General features: G+C 45.6%; 1 protein-coding gene across 1 annotated transcript in view; it reads left to right on the top strand.

The window, feature by feature from the left end:
* Positions 1-18,956, top strand: part of THBS4 (thrombospondin 4) — a 71,996-nt gene that overhangs the window by 42,066 nt on the left and 10,974 nt on the right. The window contains exons 11-16 of the mRNA XM_045022034.1: positions 2,426-2,530; positions 2,790-2,897; positions 11,569-11,728; positions 13,621-13,739; positions 14,494-14,546; positions 18,095-18,288. Coding sequence (XP_044877969.1) covers positions 2,426-2,530; positions 2,790-2,897; positions 11,569-11,728; positions 13,621-13,739; positions 14,494-14,546; positions 18,095-18,288 — 739 coding nt within the window. The remainder of the gene's footprint in view (positions 1-2,425; positions 2,531-2,789; positions 2,898-11,568; positions 11,729-13,620; positions 13,740-14,493; positions 14,547-18,094; positions 18,289-18,956) is intronic.

The raw sequence follows: 18,956 nt of genomic DNA, 5'->3' as shown, positions 1-18,956 counted from the left end.
AAAATCCCCCCTCAGTCTTCTCTTCTGCAGACTAAACAATCCGAGTTCCCTCAGCCTCTCCTCATAAGTCATGTGCTCCAGCCCCCTAATCATTTTTGTTGCCCTCTGCTGGACTCTTTCCAATTTTTCCACATCCTTCTTGTAGTGTGGGGCCCAAAACTGGACACAGTACTCCAGATGAGGCCTCACCAATGTCAAATAGAGGGGAATGATCACGTCCCTCAATCTGCTGGCAATGCCCCTACTTATACAGCCCAAAATGCCATTAGCCTTCTTGTCAACAAGGGCACACTGCTGACTCATATCCAGCTTCTCGTCCACTGTAACCCCTAGGTCCTTTTCTGCAGATCTCTGGCCATGTCCTGCTGTCCAGTGAGCTGTGAAGAAAGTTTTCTGGTATTTAAGTGTGGTTATGGGCTCCTGTCTACATAATGAGATGATAGTGTTCTGACCAGATTACTTGAAGATTGAACACGTCAGATCAGATCTCTGGCAAGGGTGACACATAGCTGGTTGCTGTAGTTAATAGTCATGCAACGTGTGGGCACAAACTGTGCCACTAAAGGGGTACAAACTCAATCAGAAGTTTTAGTGTAGATGGAACCTTAAATACAATGGTCCTAACAGTGTAGCCTTTGTACAGGCAGAATCTCAAGTGAAGTTCATTTATTTTGCCACAAGGAAGACTAATATCAAGGAATTCATACACCAGGTACAGCAGTTCCCCCACTGTGTCTAAAAGGATGAAAACATCACAACCGATGCCTACTGCATTAAATAAAGATCTGTATTGTTCCTCTTTATGGTATATTTAAGGGATTATGAGGGTTTTGTTTCTGTTGTAATGAAAAGGTTGGACAGATCTATTTATCTAGAAGTATTTCTATTTTTGTATGCAAGCATCCGATAGTGAAGGAGTCATTTAAATTTGATATTGGTTAAAGTAATCTGAAATGCCAAAAGACTATTCCCTGTTATGTTGAACGTTTTCATTCTAAACCTATTTGTCTTTGTTTAAAGAGATGTAGTAGAAGGAATCAGGTGGCTGGAGATTCACTGCAGCAGAGCTCAATTCCGTGTCTTTAAAGATGTCTGCTCTATGGGCAGGGTCTCTAGAATACTGCAATATTTCAGAGCCCCTTTTTGTAGCAAGAGTTTATAAGTTCTGTGTCTACAGAGATCACAAATCTGCTTGGGCCAACCAATGAGATACAGCACTTTTCACTTCTCTCTGTGAAATAACCTGCTGGTTTTAGTCTAATTCTCTATGGATATGTTTCAACACCCTCAAAACACCATGACAGCTAGTATTTATCTGGTTTGCTAGATGGCACTCTCAGTAGAGAGGCCAAGGACACAGTACATATATAGACTTTACTGCCCTTTCTACTCTGGGAGGTAGCAACTCTAAACCAAGATTGAAATACATTAGTGGGGCAGCATGAGGAAGCTAGCCCTAGTAGAGTGTGACCAGAGGTGCTCCCTTGCCAAACCTCAATCTTTGCAGCTCATCCAACTCATCACTCTAGAAGCAAGGGACTGATCCTGCATATGAATACCACATATGCTCTGCAATTTTCTTCTGGGGCCTGAAGCTAAATCAGACATTTTTCCTGATGTTGATTCTGCTGTCCTCACTCTCTGGCCCTCTAGGTGAATCTCAGTTTTAAGTACATTTATTTCAAAGAAAAAACTGGGATACTTCAAATGTCTGTAACAGAGATTTCTAGATATTGGTGCTGAGGACAGTCAGGAAAGGTCTGAAGTCCACATGCAATTTTATCCACACATTTGAGTGTGCAGTTTCAGCAGTTGTATCCACAAATTAGGTATTTTTGAGAACTGATCGCAATTTAGATACTTAACAAATGTTCATATGCAGAAATGCCCAATTTGCTAGTGCAAATAATTGTGTGTAAAATATTCCAGAGAAAGTTCAGGCTTCTCTTTCTGAAAGTCTGGCCCTCAGAATATGTGTTACATATTTTGGCTCTCTTTTTCCAGTGTTTGCATTTTATCATCTTTCAGGGAGACTGTTGACCTCTGCTTCACCTCGGATCACTAATTGCCTACATTTTCAAAAGCAACCACTAATTTTGGATGATCACCTTGAGGCCCTGAGGATCTGAGCACCCGCTGGAGTCATTTGGAGTTGTGGGTACTCAGCGCCTCTGAAAATCAGTGTCTGAAGCTGGCAATCCAAAATTAGCAGATACATTTTAAGTTTGGAGCTAAATCTCGATGCCTACCTTAACAGATAGCGATGTATGCTTGAATATATCATTATAAATGTTAGTGCCTCCTGCACTGCATATGGATCCTTTCTGAAACTGACCTAGGGTCCCATCTTGAGCATTGCTGTACATGTTTGCAAAGTGGAAACTTCAGTCTTTCTGTGGCTCTATAATAGTGTTTTCATTTGTAGTGTGGCATTGGTTGGGCTGGTGATGGCTATATCTGTGGAAAGGACATAGACATTGATGGCTATCCTGATGAAAAACTCCCATGCTCTGCTGATAGCTGCAGAAAGGTAGGAGACTTATTCTTTTTAATCACCCAGGGGAGTGATAGTGGGGGGCATGAAGAGGCAGTGGGGGAAACACTACAATGTGTAAAACACTTTTGCAAGTTCTTTTATGTTTATTTTGTTTAAAATATATTTCATTAAGAAACTTTTCAGGTTAATAGTAAAAAAAAAAAAAAAAAAAAGTCAGCCAGCCCTCAGGAGAGAGATTTCAAGTAATGTTGTGGAATGCTGGTCATATTTCTTGGGTTTATTTTTTGCTTAGGACAACTGCAGATTTGTTCCAAACTCAGGACAAGAAGATGCAGATGGCGATGGACTCGGAGATGCCTGTGATGAGGATGCAGATGGAGATGGAATTCCTAATGAAGAGGTACTATACACAGACATAGAACATGGTTCAGGTTTGGGATCTTGTGCAAATAGGATGGAATGAAGTTGGCGCAAGGTGGGACATTTCTAAACCTAATACAGTATCATTTTCCTAGGCATGTCTCACTGCCCTCACTACATTTAGCCACCTGTACTCACCAGCATCTTCTCTAATGCACTCATTTCTATTTATACGATGCTCACGTCAAAGATCTGAAAAATCACACTGTGACAAACAACCTTAACTCCAATCTACCAATAAGAACATAACAAAACAGGTAATCATCAAGTGACCCATCCCCTGTTGCTCATTCCCAGCTCCTGGCAACAGAGACTGGGGACACCATTCCTGCCCATCCTGGCTAATAGCCATTGATGGACCTATCCTCCATTAATTTATCTAGCTCTTTTTTGAACCCTATTATGGTCTTGGCCTTCACAACATCTTCTGGCAAGGAGTTCCACAGGTTGACTGTGCGTTATGTGAAGAAGTACTTCCTTTTATTTGTTTTAAACCTGCTGCCTATTAATTTCATTTGGTGCCCCCTAGTTTTTGTGTTATGAGAAGTAGTAAACAACACTTCCTTATCTACTTTATCTACACCAGTCATGATTTTATAGACCTCAATCATATCTCCCCTTAGCCATCTCTTTTCCAAGCTGAGAAGTCCCAGTCTTATTAATCTCTTCTCATCCAGAAGCCGTTCCATACCCTTAATCATTTTTGTTGCCATTTTCTGAACCTTTTCCAATTCCAAGATATCTTTTTTGAGATGGGGCAACCACATCTGCACACAGTATTCAAGCTGTGGGTGTACCATGGATTTATATAGAGGCAACATAATAGTTTATGACCTATTATCTATCCCTTTCTTAATTATTCCCAGCATTCTGTTCGTTTTTTTGACTGCCGCTGCACATTGAGTGGATGTTTTCAGAGAACTATTCATGACTCCAAAATCTCTTTAATAGCTAATTTAGACCCCATCATTTTATATGTGCATTACTTTGCATTTATCAACATTACATTTCATCTGTCATTTTGTTGCCCAGTCACCCAGTTTTGAGAGATCCTTTTGTAGCTCTTTGCAGTCTGCCTGGGTCTTAACTATTTTTAGTAATTTTGTATCACCTGAAAATTTTGCCATCGCACTGTTTACCCCTTCTTCCAGATCATTTATGAATATGTTGAATAGGACTGGTCCCAGAACAGACCGCTGGGGGACACCACTATTTACCTCTCTCCATTCTGAAAACTGACCATTTATACCTATCATTTGTTTCCTTATCTTTTAACCAGTTACCAATCCATGAGAGCACCTTCCCTCTTATCCTGTGGCAGCTCACTTTGCATAAGAGCCTTTGGTGAGGGACCTTGTCAAAGGCTTTCTGAAAAATCTAAGTACACTATATCCACTGGATCCCCTTGTTCCACATGCTTGTTGACCCCCCTTAAAGAATTCTAGTAGATTGGTGAGGCATGATTTCCCTTTACTAAAACCTTGTTGACTCTTCCTCAACAAATTATGTTCATCTATATGTCTGACAATATTGTTCTTTATTATAGTTTCAACCTATTTGCCTGGTACTGAAGTCAGGCTTACAGGCCTGTAATTGCTGGGATCACCTCTGGAGCCTGTTTTAAAAATTGGTGTCACATTAGCTATCCTCCAGTCATCTGGTACAGAAACTGATTTAAATGATAGGTTACAGACTACAGTTAGTAGTTCTGCAATTTCACATTTGAGTTCCTTCAGAACTCCTGGGTGAATACCATCTGGTCCTGGTGACTTATTGCTGTTTAATTTATCAATTTGTTCCACAACCTGCTCTAATGATACCTCAATCTGGGACAGTTCCTCAGATCTGTCACCTAAAAAGAATGGCTCAGGTTTGGGAATCTCTCTCATATCCTCAGCCATGAAGACTGATGCAAAGAATTAATTTAGTTTCTCTGCAATGGCCTTGTCATTCATGAGTTCTTCTTTAGCACCTCAATCATCGCTGGTTGTTTAACAGGCTTCCTGCTTCTGATGTACTTAAAAAAAAATGCTATTACTTTTTGAGCCTTTGGCTAACTGTTCCTCAAATTCTTTTTTGGCCTTCCTAATTGTATTTTTATACTTCATTTGGTAGTGTTTATGCTCCTTTCTATTTTCCTCACTAGGATTTAACTTTCACTTTTTAAAGGATACCTTTTTGCCTCTCACTGCTTCTTTTACTCTGTTGTTTAGCCACGGTGGCTCTTTTTTGGTCCTTTTACTATTTTTTTTATTTGGAGTATACATTTAAGTTGAGCCTCTATTATGGTGTCTTGAAAAAGTTTCCATGCAGCTTGCAGAGATTTCACTTTTGGAACTGTACCCTTTAATTTCTATTTAACTAACCTCCTCATTTTTATGATACTACATTACTAGCAATTTAATGTCATTAAGATTACAATTATTTAATGACAAATTTCCAATGGAAAAAATACTATGTGACCATGTAATTAAATATCTTCCATTGTTGTTTGCAGTATTGGGGTAGTAGTGGTTGGTCCCGGGATGTTAGAGAGACAAGGTGGGTGAGGTAATATCTTTTACTGGACCAACTTCAATTGGTGAGAGAGACAAGGTTTCAAACTTTCACAGAGCTCTTCTTCAAGTCTGGGAAAGGCACTAAGAGTGTCACAGCTAGATACAAGATCAGGCCAACCGACAACTCTCTGACACCACGTACTATAGAGCAGTGGTTCTGAAAGCTGGTCTATCACTTGTTCAGGGAAAGCCCCTGGTGGGCCGGGCCGGTTTGTTTAACTGCCAGGTCCACAGGTTCGGCTGATCACGGCTCCCATTGGCCGCGGTTCACCGCTCCAGGCCAGTGGGGGCGGCGGGAAGCAGCGCAGGCCGAGGGATGTGCTGGCTGCCACTTCCCTCCACCCCCACTGGCCTGGAGCAGCGAACCTGCGGACGCGGCAGGTAAACAAACTGGCCCGGCCCACCAGGAGCTTTTCCTGAACAAGCGGTGGACCAGCTTTCAGAACCACTGCTACAGAGAACTCAAAGAAGACCCCACACCACAATTTACCCAGAAACTTAAGGATATAATCAAATCCTTCCCCAAACAACTCCAAGAGAAACTCTACAAACCCACCCCAGTGACCTTTAACATGCTTCCTAAGATACACAAAGGAACCTGCACAACACTTTCAAAGGACAAGCCTGGGAGCTTAAATTCATGAAAACTTTGCTAGACACTAAAAATCATGGTCTTAATAAAGACATTGGATCTATGGCTTATTACAACAACCTACAATCCACTAGCCCCGAGGTGGGCAAACCTATAGCCCACATCCGGCCCGCAAGACCCTCCTGCCCAGCTCCTGGCCCGGGAGGCTAGCCCCGGGCTCCTTCCCTGCTGTTCCCCCTCTCCTGCAGCCTCAGCTTGCACCACTGCTGGTGCAATGCTGCGGGTGGCAGGGTGCAAGCTTCTGGGGTGGCACAGCTGCAGAGCCTGGCCTGACCCGGTGCTTTGTGCTGCGCACTGGCGACGGCGTGGCTGGCTCCAGCCGGGCAGTGCGGCTGTAGTGCAGCCAGGCACTGGTGCTCCAGGCAGCATGGTAAGGGGGCAGGGAGCAGGGGGGTTGGATAGAGGGCAGGGGAGTTTGGGGGTGTGTGGATTGGGGTCAGGGCAGTCAGAGGGTGGGGAACAGAGGGGTTGAATGGGGGCAGAGGTCATGGGGGGCAGTCAGGAAGGAGGGGGGTTGAATGGGCCAGCAGGGGGCAGTCAGGGGGACAGGAAGAAGGGATAGTTGGATGGGGTAGGGGTCCCGGGGTGGGGGGCAGTCAGGAATGAAGGGGGGGGTTGGATGGGCTGGCGGTTCCCAGGACAGTCAGGGGACAGAGAGAAGGAGTGGTTGTATGGGGCCGAGGTCCCAGGGGACCATCAGGAATGAGAGGAGGGGTTGGATGCGGTGGTGGGGGCAGGGAGTGGGGGTGGCATCAGGGAACGGGGGGGGGGGTTGGATGGGGCAGGAGTCCTGGGGGGGCGGGGCCACAACCCCCTCCCCTAACCCGCCCTCCATACAATTTCCAAAACCCAATGCTGCCCTCAGGCCAAGAAAAAAGGTTTGCCCACCCTTGCACTAGCCCCACTTTTTGTGTTATGACCATGCCTTAGAATACGTGTTAACTACTTATGCTAAACAATCTGCTCCATCTTGTTCTTAGCTCTGACACCGAGTATCTTTCCCAGACCTGAAGAGCTCCGTATAGCCTGAAAGCTTGTCTCTCTCACCAACAGAAATTGGTCCAATAAAAAGATATTGCCTCACGCACCTTGTCTCAGCAGTGAAATAGTTAATGTTGACATTGAAATTTTCACCTCTATGTTTCAGACATAAAAGTTCCATTTTCATGAATTGGGCAGGTCTCACCTCCCAGAACTATTTTTAGAGGCTGTCCACATATTGAGGAAGACAACTCTGCATTTATTTACATGTTCATTTTTTTCCAAGGGTTTCTTGAACAACCAACCATGAGAGCTAGGCACTCTTGTTTTTATTTAAATTAAAGCTTAGATTCTGTAGCATCCATCCATCCAATAGCAGTGTCACAGAGTCCACCATTCACCACTTGTCTGGTGCCTCTTCCTGGCTGCTCTGGGGATTAGCTCACAAGGTCAACACCCCTTCCCATGGTTGTACACTGTCACTCCATCTTTCTCTCTGGTCTGCAACCCTTATCTTGCTTCAGGAGCTGCAGGATCCTCTTCATGAGTCAGCCTTCTGTCCAGGTCACTCAGCATTCCCAACTTCAGGATGTAGGCCTTCAAAGTCTCTGTCACTCCCAGTGACCCCGGCACTCTTTCAGTTCACTGCCCCACCAGTGCCATTTCCCCAGTGGTGGGTAGGGAACCCCAGCCTGCCCTCTATTCCAGGTTCCAACCCAGGGACCCTCAACCCAGCAGTTCTGGGCTTTCCTCTCCCAGCACACACTGCTCCTTTCCTGGACTGCTTCCTACAACTCCTGGTTTCCCTCCTCGCTCTGGGTGTACCAGCCTCAAGCCCTCCTCCCTCTTCCCAGGGAGTGACTGCCCTTTGCCAGCTAGGGTTGCCACTTTTCTAATCACACAAAATCAAACACCTTAGCCCCACCCCTGCCCCAAGGCCCCGCCCTGCCCCTTATGAGGCCCCGCCCCCTACATTCCCCCTCCCTCGGTGGCTCGCTCTCCCCCATCCTCACTCACTTTCACTGGGCTGGAGCATGTGAGAGGGTGAGGGTGAGGGCTCTAACTGGGGGTGCAGGCTCTAGGGTGGGGCCAGAAATGAAGGGTTCAGGGTGTGGGAGGGGGCTTCAGGCTGGGTCAGGGAATTGGGGTGCAGGAAGGGATGAGGGCTATGGCTGGAGGTGCAGGTTCTGGGTTGGGGATAAGGGGTTTGGGGGTGCAGGAGGGGGCTCCAGGCTTGGGGGGGTGGTGAGGCCAAGGGATTCAAAGTGTGGGAGGCGGTTGAGGCAGGGGATTGGGGTGCAGGAAGGAGTACGGGGTCTGGGATGGGGGGGTGAGCTCTGGGGTGGGGCCAGGGATGAGGGATTTGGGGCACAGGAGGGGTTCTGGGGGGCTCAGGGCTGGGGCAGGGGGTTGGGGCATGGGCTTACCTCCGGCAGCTCCCGGTCAAGGGCGCAGCAGGGCTAAGGCAGGCTCCCTGCCTGTGCTGGCACTGCACTGCGCTGGCACTGCACTGCGCCCTGGAAGCGGCCAGCAGGTCTGGCTCCTAGGTAGTGGGGCCAGGAGGCTCCGTGCGCTGCTCTCACCCACAGGCACCACCCCCTCCAGCTCCCATTGGCTGCGGTTCCCAGACAATGGGAGTGCGGAGCTGGTGCTCGGGGTGGGGGCAGCATGCGGAGTCCCGTGGCCACCCTGCAGAGGAGCCGGACCTGCTAGCCCCTTCGGGGGCACAGCGTGGTGCTAGGACAGGTAGGGACTAGCCTGCCTTTGCCAGGCAGCACCACCAACAGGACTTTTAACAGCCCTGTCAGCGGCGCTGACCAGAGCCACTAGGCCCCTTTTTGACTAGTCCCTCCAGTCAAAGGTCAGACACCTGGCAACCCCATTGCCAGCAGCAGTCCCTGTCCGGTGCCAACTTCTTGGCTTTATAGGCCCTGCCTGTTACTGCACAGCTGAACCTGCTTGCAATCAACTCCCTGGCTCTTCCTCCAGGTGCAGCCTGTGGAGTTAAATAGACCTACCTGGCCACCTTAACCCCTTCCAGTCCTGTGTGGGGTTGACACCCCATCATAGGGGGATATATTAACAGTGTTAAATTAACAATGAAAGTAGCCCATGTCTCAGATTTTGTTACAGCAAAACAATTTTAAAATCTCAAAAACACCCAGGAGCTTATTTGCCAGAGGGAGTGGCAATAAAGTTAGTCTCATCCCCAGAAAAAGAACTTAGAAGCCCCTTTAAGAGTTATTATAACTCAAATAATGAATAGTTCGGCGTGAGAATTCAGTCTCTACTCAGAGCCTGGTCCAAAGCCGACAGCAGTTAACAGGAGCCTTTCCAGTGATTTCAAAGTGCTTTGAATCAGGCCAGGTTCTCAAAGAGTAAGTGCAGTCAGTTTGGGACAATTCACTGTGTTATTGGTGCATAACAAATGTGACGGGTTGGGTCACAGAAACCCCCTTGGGACTGCCACCCGATGTGCTGAAACTACCTCTGAGCCCGTTTTCTCTGGCAGCTTGGGACTTCAGTACCCAGTCTTGTTGAGCCAGACATACTAGCCTGCTGCAAACACAGACCCAGGTTTGAACCACGCCCCCCACAAGCTGCTGACTTAACTGAAAACAGCTTAAGAAGTGCTCTTGTCTTCAGCACCCAGATACCCAGTTCCCAATGGGGTCCAAACCCCAAATAAATCCATTTTACTCTGTATAAAGTTTATACAGGGTAAATGCATAAATTGTTCACCCTCTATAACACTGATAGAGAGATATGCACAGTTGTTTGCTCCCCAAGGTATTAATTACTTGCTCTGGGTTAATAAATAAGTAAAAAGTGATTTTATTAAATATAAAAAATTAGGATTTAAGTGGTTCCAAGTAATAACAGACAAAGTAAATTACCAAGCAAAATAAGACAAAACCACGCAAGTCTAAGCCTAATACAGTAAGAAACTGATTACAGATGAAACCTGACCCTCAGAGATGTTCCAATAAGCTTCTTTCAAAGACTAGACTCCTTTCTAGTCTGGGCCCAATCCTGTCCCCTGGCACAGTCCTTTTTACAGCTAAGGTGGTAGCTAGGGGATTTCTCATGACTGCAGTCCCTTTTTTTCTGTTCCACCCCCTTATATACCTTTTGCACAAGGCAGGAATCTTTTGTCTCTGGTTCCCCACCCCTCCTTCTAAATGGAAAAGCACCAGGTTTAAGATGGATTCCACTACCAGGTGACATGGTCACATGTCCTGTGAGACCCCAAGCCTTCATTCTTCCCAGCCTGACTCACAGGAAGCCTTGCAAGTAAACAGAGCCATCTACAGTCAATTGTCCTAGTTGATGGGAGCCATCAAGATTCTAAATCACCATTAATGGCCCACACTTTGCATAACTACAATAGGACCTCAGTTATATTTCATATTTCTAGTTTCAGATACAAGAATTATACATTTATACAAATTGGATGACCACACTCAGTAGATTATAAGCTTTGTAATGATACCTTACAAGAGACCTTTTGCATGAAGCATATTCCAGTTACATTTTATGAAAATATGCTAATGAGTGTGAATATAGTCATATGGAGTGCAACGTCACAACAAAAAAAATGTAATTTTTGCTTTAAATGAAAATCCTAATGCAGTGCTAACTGTGGAATTGCTTTGGCACCTTCACAGTGCTGAACCTGCATTAACAATAATACACAGCTGATACTGTAAATTAACGTAGGGCCCTATTGTCCTGTCCATCTCTGGGTGAAGAGAGGATGAGAACCCAGGTGTTCAGGAGGGATGCACAGAAGAGGAAAGTGCTGCCTCCTTGTCATTGTCCCCCCTTGCGGAATTAATACCAAATTAGAAAACATGTTAAAACTGGAATTCACGCTTTTCTGGGTGAAAAAGTCAAATTGCCAAGCAGAGTCTTGGTTTGAGGATATACCAGTAGGGGGAGCTGGCTTTTCTCCTAATGCAGTAGTTTTCAACCTTTTTTCATTTGTGGACTCCTAACAAATTTCAAATGAAGGTGCAGACTCCTTTGGAAATGTTAGACAATCTGCAGACCCCCACGGGTCCACAGACTACAGGTTGAAAGCCACTGTCCTAATGGATTGAAGCAGCGTGCATTCTGAAATTCAGACCCTGAAATAGAACACATTAAATAAGAGAACTGGCATATTAAGGCAGACTGTTTAAATGGACGCATGTGAAATGAGAACCAAAAGTGAGTTATGAACAAACCCTTATGCACATTGGACAGTAATACCTCTCATCCACACACACACTGTATATAAAAACTGAAAGTTGGCATAGGACCAGTGGAATCTGTTCCCGATTTATTGACCACATAGAATGCCAAGCTATTTACAATAATATATTTCCATCTGCAAAAGAGTGTATAAATGAGAGTTAAATTCTTACTGGAGTCAAATAATCCTAACAGAAGGGAATTTGTGTTTGTCTCCCTTTTAGGATAACTGTGTATTGGTGCCAAACCTTAACCAGAGGAACAGTGATCAAGATATTTTTGGAGATGCTTGTGACAACTGTCGCACAGTCTTGAATAATGACCAGAGGGACACAGATGGTGATGGGAAAGGAGACGCCTGTGATGATGACATGGATGGAGATGGTTGATAAATCTTCACTTAATTCTTTAAAATCACCCAGCATGTTTTGTGTGTTACGGCACAGCTACACTAGTGTTTACAATGGCGTAGCTGCACAAGCTGCACCACTGTAAACTCGCTAATGTAGCCGCTCTAAGTCGACAGGCCCTTGGCTTAACTACTCCAGCCCCTGCAAGCAGCAGTAGCTCTCCCGCCGACATAGCGCCGTCCAGTGCTCACGTTGGTGTAACTTGTCACTCGGTGGGTAGTTTATTCACATCTCTGAATGGCATACACTAGTATAGTGTGTCCCCTGTAGTGTAGGCATAGCCTTAGGGCTTGGCTACACTCCAAACTCCAAAGCGCTGCCGCGGGAGTGCTCCCGCAGCAGTGCTTTGAAGTGTGAGTGTGGTCGCGGCGCCAGCTCTGGGAGAGAGTTCTCCCAGCACTAATCCGAGAGGATTAGTTTACAGCACTGGGAGCCGTGCTCCCAGCGCTGGGGCACTGTTTACACTGGCGCTTTACAGCGCTGTAGCTTGCTGCGCTCAGGGGTGTGTTTTTTCACACCCCTGAGCGAGAAAGTTGCAGCGCTGTAAAGTGCCAGTGTAGCCAAGGCCTTAGAGAGGATATTTGTCACCAGATTTTAGGCATCTCTAAGGCTGAATACTTTAGTTCTAGTTTCCAACAGTGATGGGGTAACCCAGAGATACTGTGTAAAACCCAAGTATCAGAGGGGTAGCCGTGTTAGTCTGGATCTTTAAAAGCAGCAAAGAATCCTGTGGCACCTTATAGACTAACACGTATTGGAGCATGAGCTTTCATGGGTGAATACCCACTTTGCCAGATGCATCAGAAACGGAGAAACGGAGCTTTGAAAGGGGATATCCACATGTCTGCAGCCGAGTTCTAAACAATGACCAGAGGGTCCACATGACTTCAGGGGATTATGGAACCTTTCTGAAGGCTAATCACAGCACAGTAGTGCAACACATCATCCACACTGACACCCTGGCACTCCAGCCAGGGTGCAGCAAGATCTATGCTTCTCATAGAGGTGGATTACCAGGAGCGCTCCAGCTGCAGGGTCCGGGCTCTCTAAGTGCCTTGCCAGTGTGGACACCTCAGAAGTTATGGTGCCCAGGGCTGATTTAATGTGCTCTAACTTGCAAGTGTAACCAAGCCTTAGACTAAAATGCAGCAAATTTGGGGACGACATCACTTGGTCAAACATCTTCTCATGTGAGATTTTGTCAGAGATCACATATTCCATCTCTGCAAGCAACTTCTAGTTGCAGCCATTTTTATTTATTTTATGTAAATATGGGGGGGGCTGTTGCTCCACCCCAAGTCCCAGGCACCGTGTAACAGTTAAACGCCACAATAATTCATACAATTAAAAGGCTATTGAACATTTTAATGGACTATCAATACTAACAGCAAAAAACCCCAAACCTCTTCACAATAATCCACAGGCCCAACCACATCCTACCACAACTGACTGCCTCCTGCCTGAATGCCCAAGAGATCTCTGTCATGCAACATTTTATTCTCATTGCTGCGTGGGGCTTGGGAGAAAATCAAGTCCCCTTAAATATAGTAATAGGGATGAAATGTCACGTGATACAAACTATGCGGTATGGGGACAGAACACAGTGAGGTGTGCAGGAAAATGGAATGCAAGGCAATGTCTTTCGTGAGATGCTCCTAACCTTGATTAACACAGGAACAAAACAGATTTGCTGTTAATGTTTATGATGTAATCACATACTGTGCCCCAAGTGAACTGCTGCAGGCATTGGTGATGGCTGAACAGAAATGCTGTATTCTGTGAAAATACATAAACGGATGCATTTGGAAAATACACACATTTGGAAACCTAGGGAATAATTTTAACTAATATCGATGATTTTTCCAGGTATTAAGAACCTTTTGGACAATTGTCAGAGGGTTCCCAATCGGGACCAAAAGGACGGGGATAACGACGGTGTTGGTGATGCTTGTGACAGCTGCCCCACTATCAGCAACCCCAACCAGGTTAGTGAGGGGAAGAAAAATCTGTAGGATACCACAAGCACTCAGTGAAAAAGTGACCGTGAGCACCAAATAACTGTAGCAGGAGACAATTGGAGCTGCAAGAGATCAGCTCCCATTTTGTTAAAGGATATGTAGAAAAAACTTCTGAAACTTTGAAAGCTTGAGTTTGGAAAAGGAGACTGGAAATAGGAACAGATAGGTGCTTTTTCACACTATGCATGTCTCAATGTGCACCTCCCCTGATCAATATGCTGCAACATGTCCCATCTGTTGTGGGCCAAACCCCAATCCTATAAAAGTCAGTGGGAAGACTCCACTGGGAGTACAAATTCATTATGGCCAAATCCTGATTTTCTTATTCAGACAAAAAACCCTATCACCACAGACTCAGGCACTGAGTAAACAGAATAGACTTGCTACATTTGTTTGTTCAGTTGTGTAACATTTTGTTCAGCTGTGTAGGCTTATTTTTAAGTTACATATAAGGGAAATCTCTTCTGGAAAATGAAGGTTTATTCATTTTCAGTATCTCAGGCAACTTTTTTTAATTCCTTTAGCTAGAACCCCAGAAGCTAGTACTGCCCAATTTAATACTAGGTTGTTTTTCTGCCTTGTTAAATAGATTTTCTTTTTGGATCACCCACATAACCAGAAGATATATTTTATAAAAAGAACTGATCCTGCCAACATAGTACTGTCATTTAATTATTCTCTCAGCAGTTAATACTACAACTTCCTCTGTTTTTGTTTGCAGTCAGATATTGACAATGACCTGATTGGAGATTCTTGTGACACTAACCAAGACAGGTACAGTACCCCCTATCTAATGTCAATACTGGGTTAAATTTAGCCCTAGCATAAGCTAGTCTAATTCCACCCAATTCAGTAGAGTTGCACCCACACTCCCACCAGGACTCAGTTCAGCCCTAGGTTATTTTCAGTACTTCCTGCCCAATAAGAACATACTTTGTTTTCATTACATAAAATTCTCTTCTGAAATAACGATCATTCATAGCCATAGTCATCAGTTACTGTTGCTATTACAGTGGGTAAAACATCCCTCTCCCTTCCACTTTCTCCTATGCACATTTCACCAGTTCAGGTCCAAAAAAGGCATAGAAAACAGGTACATGACATGATTCATAGCTGATTCCATAGAAATAAAACTGGCAAGCTCCACACAGAGCTTATATTATCAAATAAACACAAATCAAAACCATACAAACAATTTTAGGGTGAGGAGTTTTCCCACTAAACACACAAGACTTCACTATAACAAAGTTTCATTATAAAAGGCAAGGACCTACCTGAAAAAATACCCCTTTCACTTTAGCATAGGAGTGGTAGTAAGGTCTGCCTTCATCCCTTGCAGATACTAGGCGGAGCAGCGGCAGCTGAGGGTGTGCTGGGGAATCTATGAAATGCCATTTCTTTTCTCCCAAAGGCAACAACTGTCACAAGACCAGCTGCATTCACTTTCACTCCATGATGAGAGCAGCTCCAGCAAAACCAATATTACAGGATTATATTTTACTCCTCTTTCCACAAGGAAAAGGCAACTACTACTTGCCCCTCCTGAAAGCAGAGAAAAGGGGAAGTGATTAAATCCCTTAGGGATGCACCATTTCCCACTCATGGGAAGGTGAAAATTGCTGCATTCCAAGATGATTAGCACAGTGGAAACCACTGAGGCCAGGTCTGCACTAAGGATTTCTTGAAATTACCCTACCTTCATCTATCCTCATGTATGGGGATTAGCTTTATCATGGAGTGAAGCTTCACTGCAAAGAGAATGAGACCTTGCTTTCACTACTAAAAAGGTGTGTTTTCTGTCTTGGGGTAGCTATTACACAACCTATCCTAGGGTAAAAACACAGTGGAGACAAGGCACTGTAGTTTTTCCATGAGGTAAAGACAGGTTATAGCTATGCTACAGCGACATAGCTACAGCACTCCAGATGTGCAGGTGTAGCACCGTAACGTAAATGCTTCCCACATCCACAGAAGGGGCTTTTCTGTCAGTGTAGTTAATCTACCTCTCTGAGAGGCAGTAACTAGGTCAAGGGAAGCATTCTCCCATTGACCTAGCTGCAGCTACACCAGGAGTTTGATCACGTTAACTACAGCACCATGGGCAGTCGGTGAACTGGCCGATGGGGGAGGCTAGTCCCCAGCCCTTCCCTTCTGCCCCCCCATCCCCACAGGAGCACAGAGAAACACCCCCAGTGCCACCAGCCCCCACCACCCCAGCTCTGGGCCGCCCAAGCATCCCCAGCCCCAGAGCACCAGGCTGGCGCATGGCACAGTTCTAGTGCCCAGAGAACCAGGCAGGCGGCATAGTGTGGCCCCAGCGCCAGCTTCTCAGAGTCCCAGAGACCGTCCCCCCAGCCCCAACCAGCCTGGGGCACAGAAGAGCAGGAATTGCAGGAGGGGAACCAGGGGGCAGAGTATGGAATTGCAGGGGGAACCAGGCTGTTTGGGGAGGCTCAGCCTCCCCCTGCCTATGATACCCACTGCCCATGGACAGCACTCAGGGCATGAAATTTTTCACAGCCCTGAGCAATGTAGCTAAGTCAAGTGTAGACCAGGCCTAAGTGACAGCACTGTATCCCTAACTGGGATTGAGCTCACCTAGTTTACCTTGAGGTAAATCTAAAGTGCCTTATCTCTATTGTGGTTTTACCTCAGGGAACCTCACACACGTTTGTTATCCAGAGGAAAAAAAACCACCTTTTTTAGCAGTGAAGCTACGCTACAGCTGCTACAGTGACATAGCTACAGCACTCCAGATGTGCAGGTGTAGCACCATAACGTAAATGCTATCCAGAGGGGAAAAAAAACACCTTTTTTAGCAGTGGAGACAAGTCATGACTGTCCATTGATAAACGTTGTAGCTACTCCTACTCTCACTGCACTTCACTGTGGCTCTGTCTACTCTAGGCCAAAAGGTACTGGGGAAAAACATTGCTGGAATGCCTTGAGTTTGCAACACCTCCTACCCCTACATAACACAGCCCCAGGTGCTTCACCAGCATGGGTTGTACAGATTGGTTGCTGCACCTGCGGTAAGGTCTTCAGAAGGAGTCTGACCGAGCCATTGTATCTTATGGTGATTTCACTACAGCACAGTCAGGAAGCCACAAGTAGGTTTGGGAGGACTAGATTTTTATTGGGAAAGGTTGATTTCACCGAACGCACACAAAATATTTCCATCTACAACAATAGCAATGTACAGATAAGGAAAGTCAGATTAAATGCTGCTTGAGAACTTTAGTAGAGTCCCACCTCCATTTGTATAGCCCATGTTGTAATACGGGCATTAGCTGAGCTGGAGCTGGTGCCATTTAGATATGGCTGGAAGGCAGTTCCTCTGCTTCCCCTCTCCCTCCTCCCCCAACCCCCATGATTTACCATGTGTTAATTTTAAGAAGAGGGAGCCTCTGAGGCAAGGACACTGCCAGGGTCAGGTGTAGGGGGGTCTCTGCTTTGCCTGGAGAATGCAGCCTCCTCCCCATCATTTGGCACAACAGCAAACATTTAAATGGATTAAAAATTAGAAAAGGCGTAAAAATAAACATTGATTTTAAAAAAAAATCAAATCCCACCAAGCCTGACCACTAGTGATGCAGCTGTATCAGTTTAGCTGGGCCTCAATGCAGGGCTGCTGCTGTATGGACATTTCCCCAAAAAACCTGTCAGTGCTGAGTACCATGGTCCATCAGGAACCCCAGGACACACTGGTACAACATGACTTTTAATTGTGCTATATTTAGATACCTCAAAATGTCTGTCAAAAAGCAGTATTGCTAAACCATGGCAAGGAGAAGCTAGGCAGATAACCACTTCCTGGTCTCAGTGTCCTCACATTCAAAACCTGAAGCTTCACTATAACCAGATTAACTATGAGCAAGTTTCACTGTCCCAGATATCCCATTTCATGGTCCTGATGAGAGTTTTCCTTTCATTACATGTGCTGGCATCAGGATCCATCTGATGGCATCAAGTGTACTTCGTATTTCATCAAAAACTACAAGGAGCCCTTGTGGCACCTTAGAGACTAACAAATTTATTTGGGCATAAGCTTTCATGGGCTAGAACCCACTTCATCAGATCTAGCCCACGAAAGCTTATGCCCAAATAAATGTGTTAGTCTCTAAGGTGCTACAAGGACTCCTCATTGTTTTTGCTGATTCAGAGTAACACGGCTACCACTCTGAAACCTGTCACCATGAAAGGCTTTGTATTTCATGATTGCTTGGCTTTGTGCTCTAGTCTGGGGACAAGAACTGATTCTTTGGGGGGAGAGGGAGGATTGTTTGTGTGTGTGTGGTTTATTGTTTTGTTTGAATTCATAGTGACGGAGATGGACACCAGGACAGCACAGACAACTGTCCCACAGTCATTAACAGCTCCCAGCTGGACACTGATAAGGATGGGCTGGGTGATGAGTGTGATGATGATGATGATAATGATGGGATTCCAGACCTCACGCCCCCAGGCCCTGATAACTGCAGACTGGTTCCCAACCCAGGACAGGAAGATGACAACAGTAAGTCTGTTCTACCCACCTATGCAGTTAGTGAACATGCAGTACACTTACTGTAAGGCAGCATATTCTCACCAAGGGGAACCAAGTTCACATAGGCCCCTGTTGTCCAAAGTCTGATTTCTCTTTTGTACAGGAGGGAGCCCTGTTACTTACAAGTCAGGACTGATACATATTACGAGTAGCAGCAGCCAATGGCTCTATCCCATACTCTGGGCCAGATTCTGTGCTGCATCTCTCAAGGAGGCACAGCTGGGGTGGGGAGAGGCTTTAAACCATCTTTGGCCTTCCCAGATTGTAGGCTACTCTGGGGTCTGGGCAGCCCAGGGACCCCTTCCTTGGCTGCCTGTGAGCTGCTGCCATCACACCTTTGACACCCCCCTTATTGCCCCAGCATGCCCCTACCATTGAGGAATTCCCTCAGGGGGCACTCAATGCCCTTTATGCTGCTGGAATGGCATAGAGGTGCTAGCAGAGGCTAGAATTTGGCCCTTGGCTCTCACTTTCATGAACAATGTGAATTCACCAAATTTATTCAGATGTGAAAGATAGACTCACATTAGGATCCCTGTGGCTCAGCACAAAACACTAAAATCATTTCTCTCTCTGTTTTTCTTAAACTAACTATCATTTGTAAAATATCCCTGGAAGATTTTTCAGTTTTCACCAGA

The sequence above is a fragment of the Mauremys mutica genome, chromosome 6 (genome assembly GCF_020497125.1).
Source record: "Mauremys mutica isolate MM-2020 ecotype Southern chromosome 6, ASM2049712v1, whole genome shotgun sequence".
Taxonomy (NCBI): Eukaryota; Metazoa; Chordata; order Testudines; family Geoemydidae; genus Mauremys; species Mauremys mutica.
The sequence above is the reverse complement of the archived record's forward strand: the minus strand, read 5'-3'. Positions and strand labels throughout refer to the sequence as shown.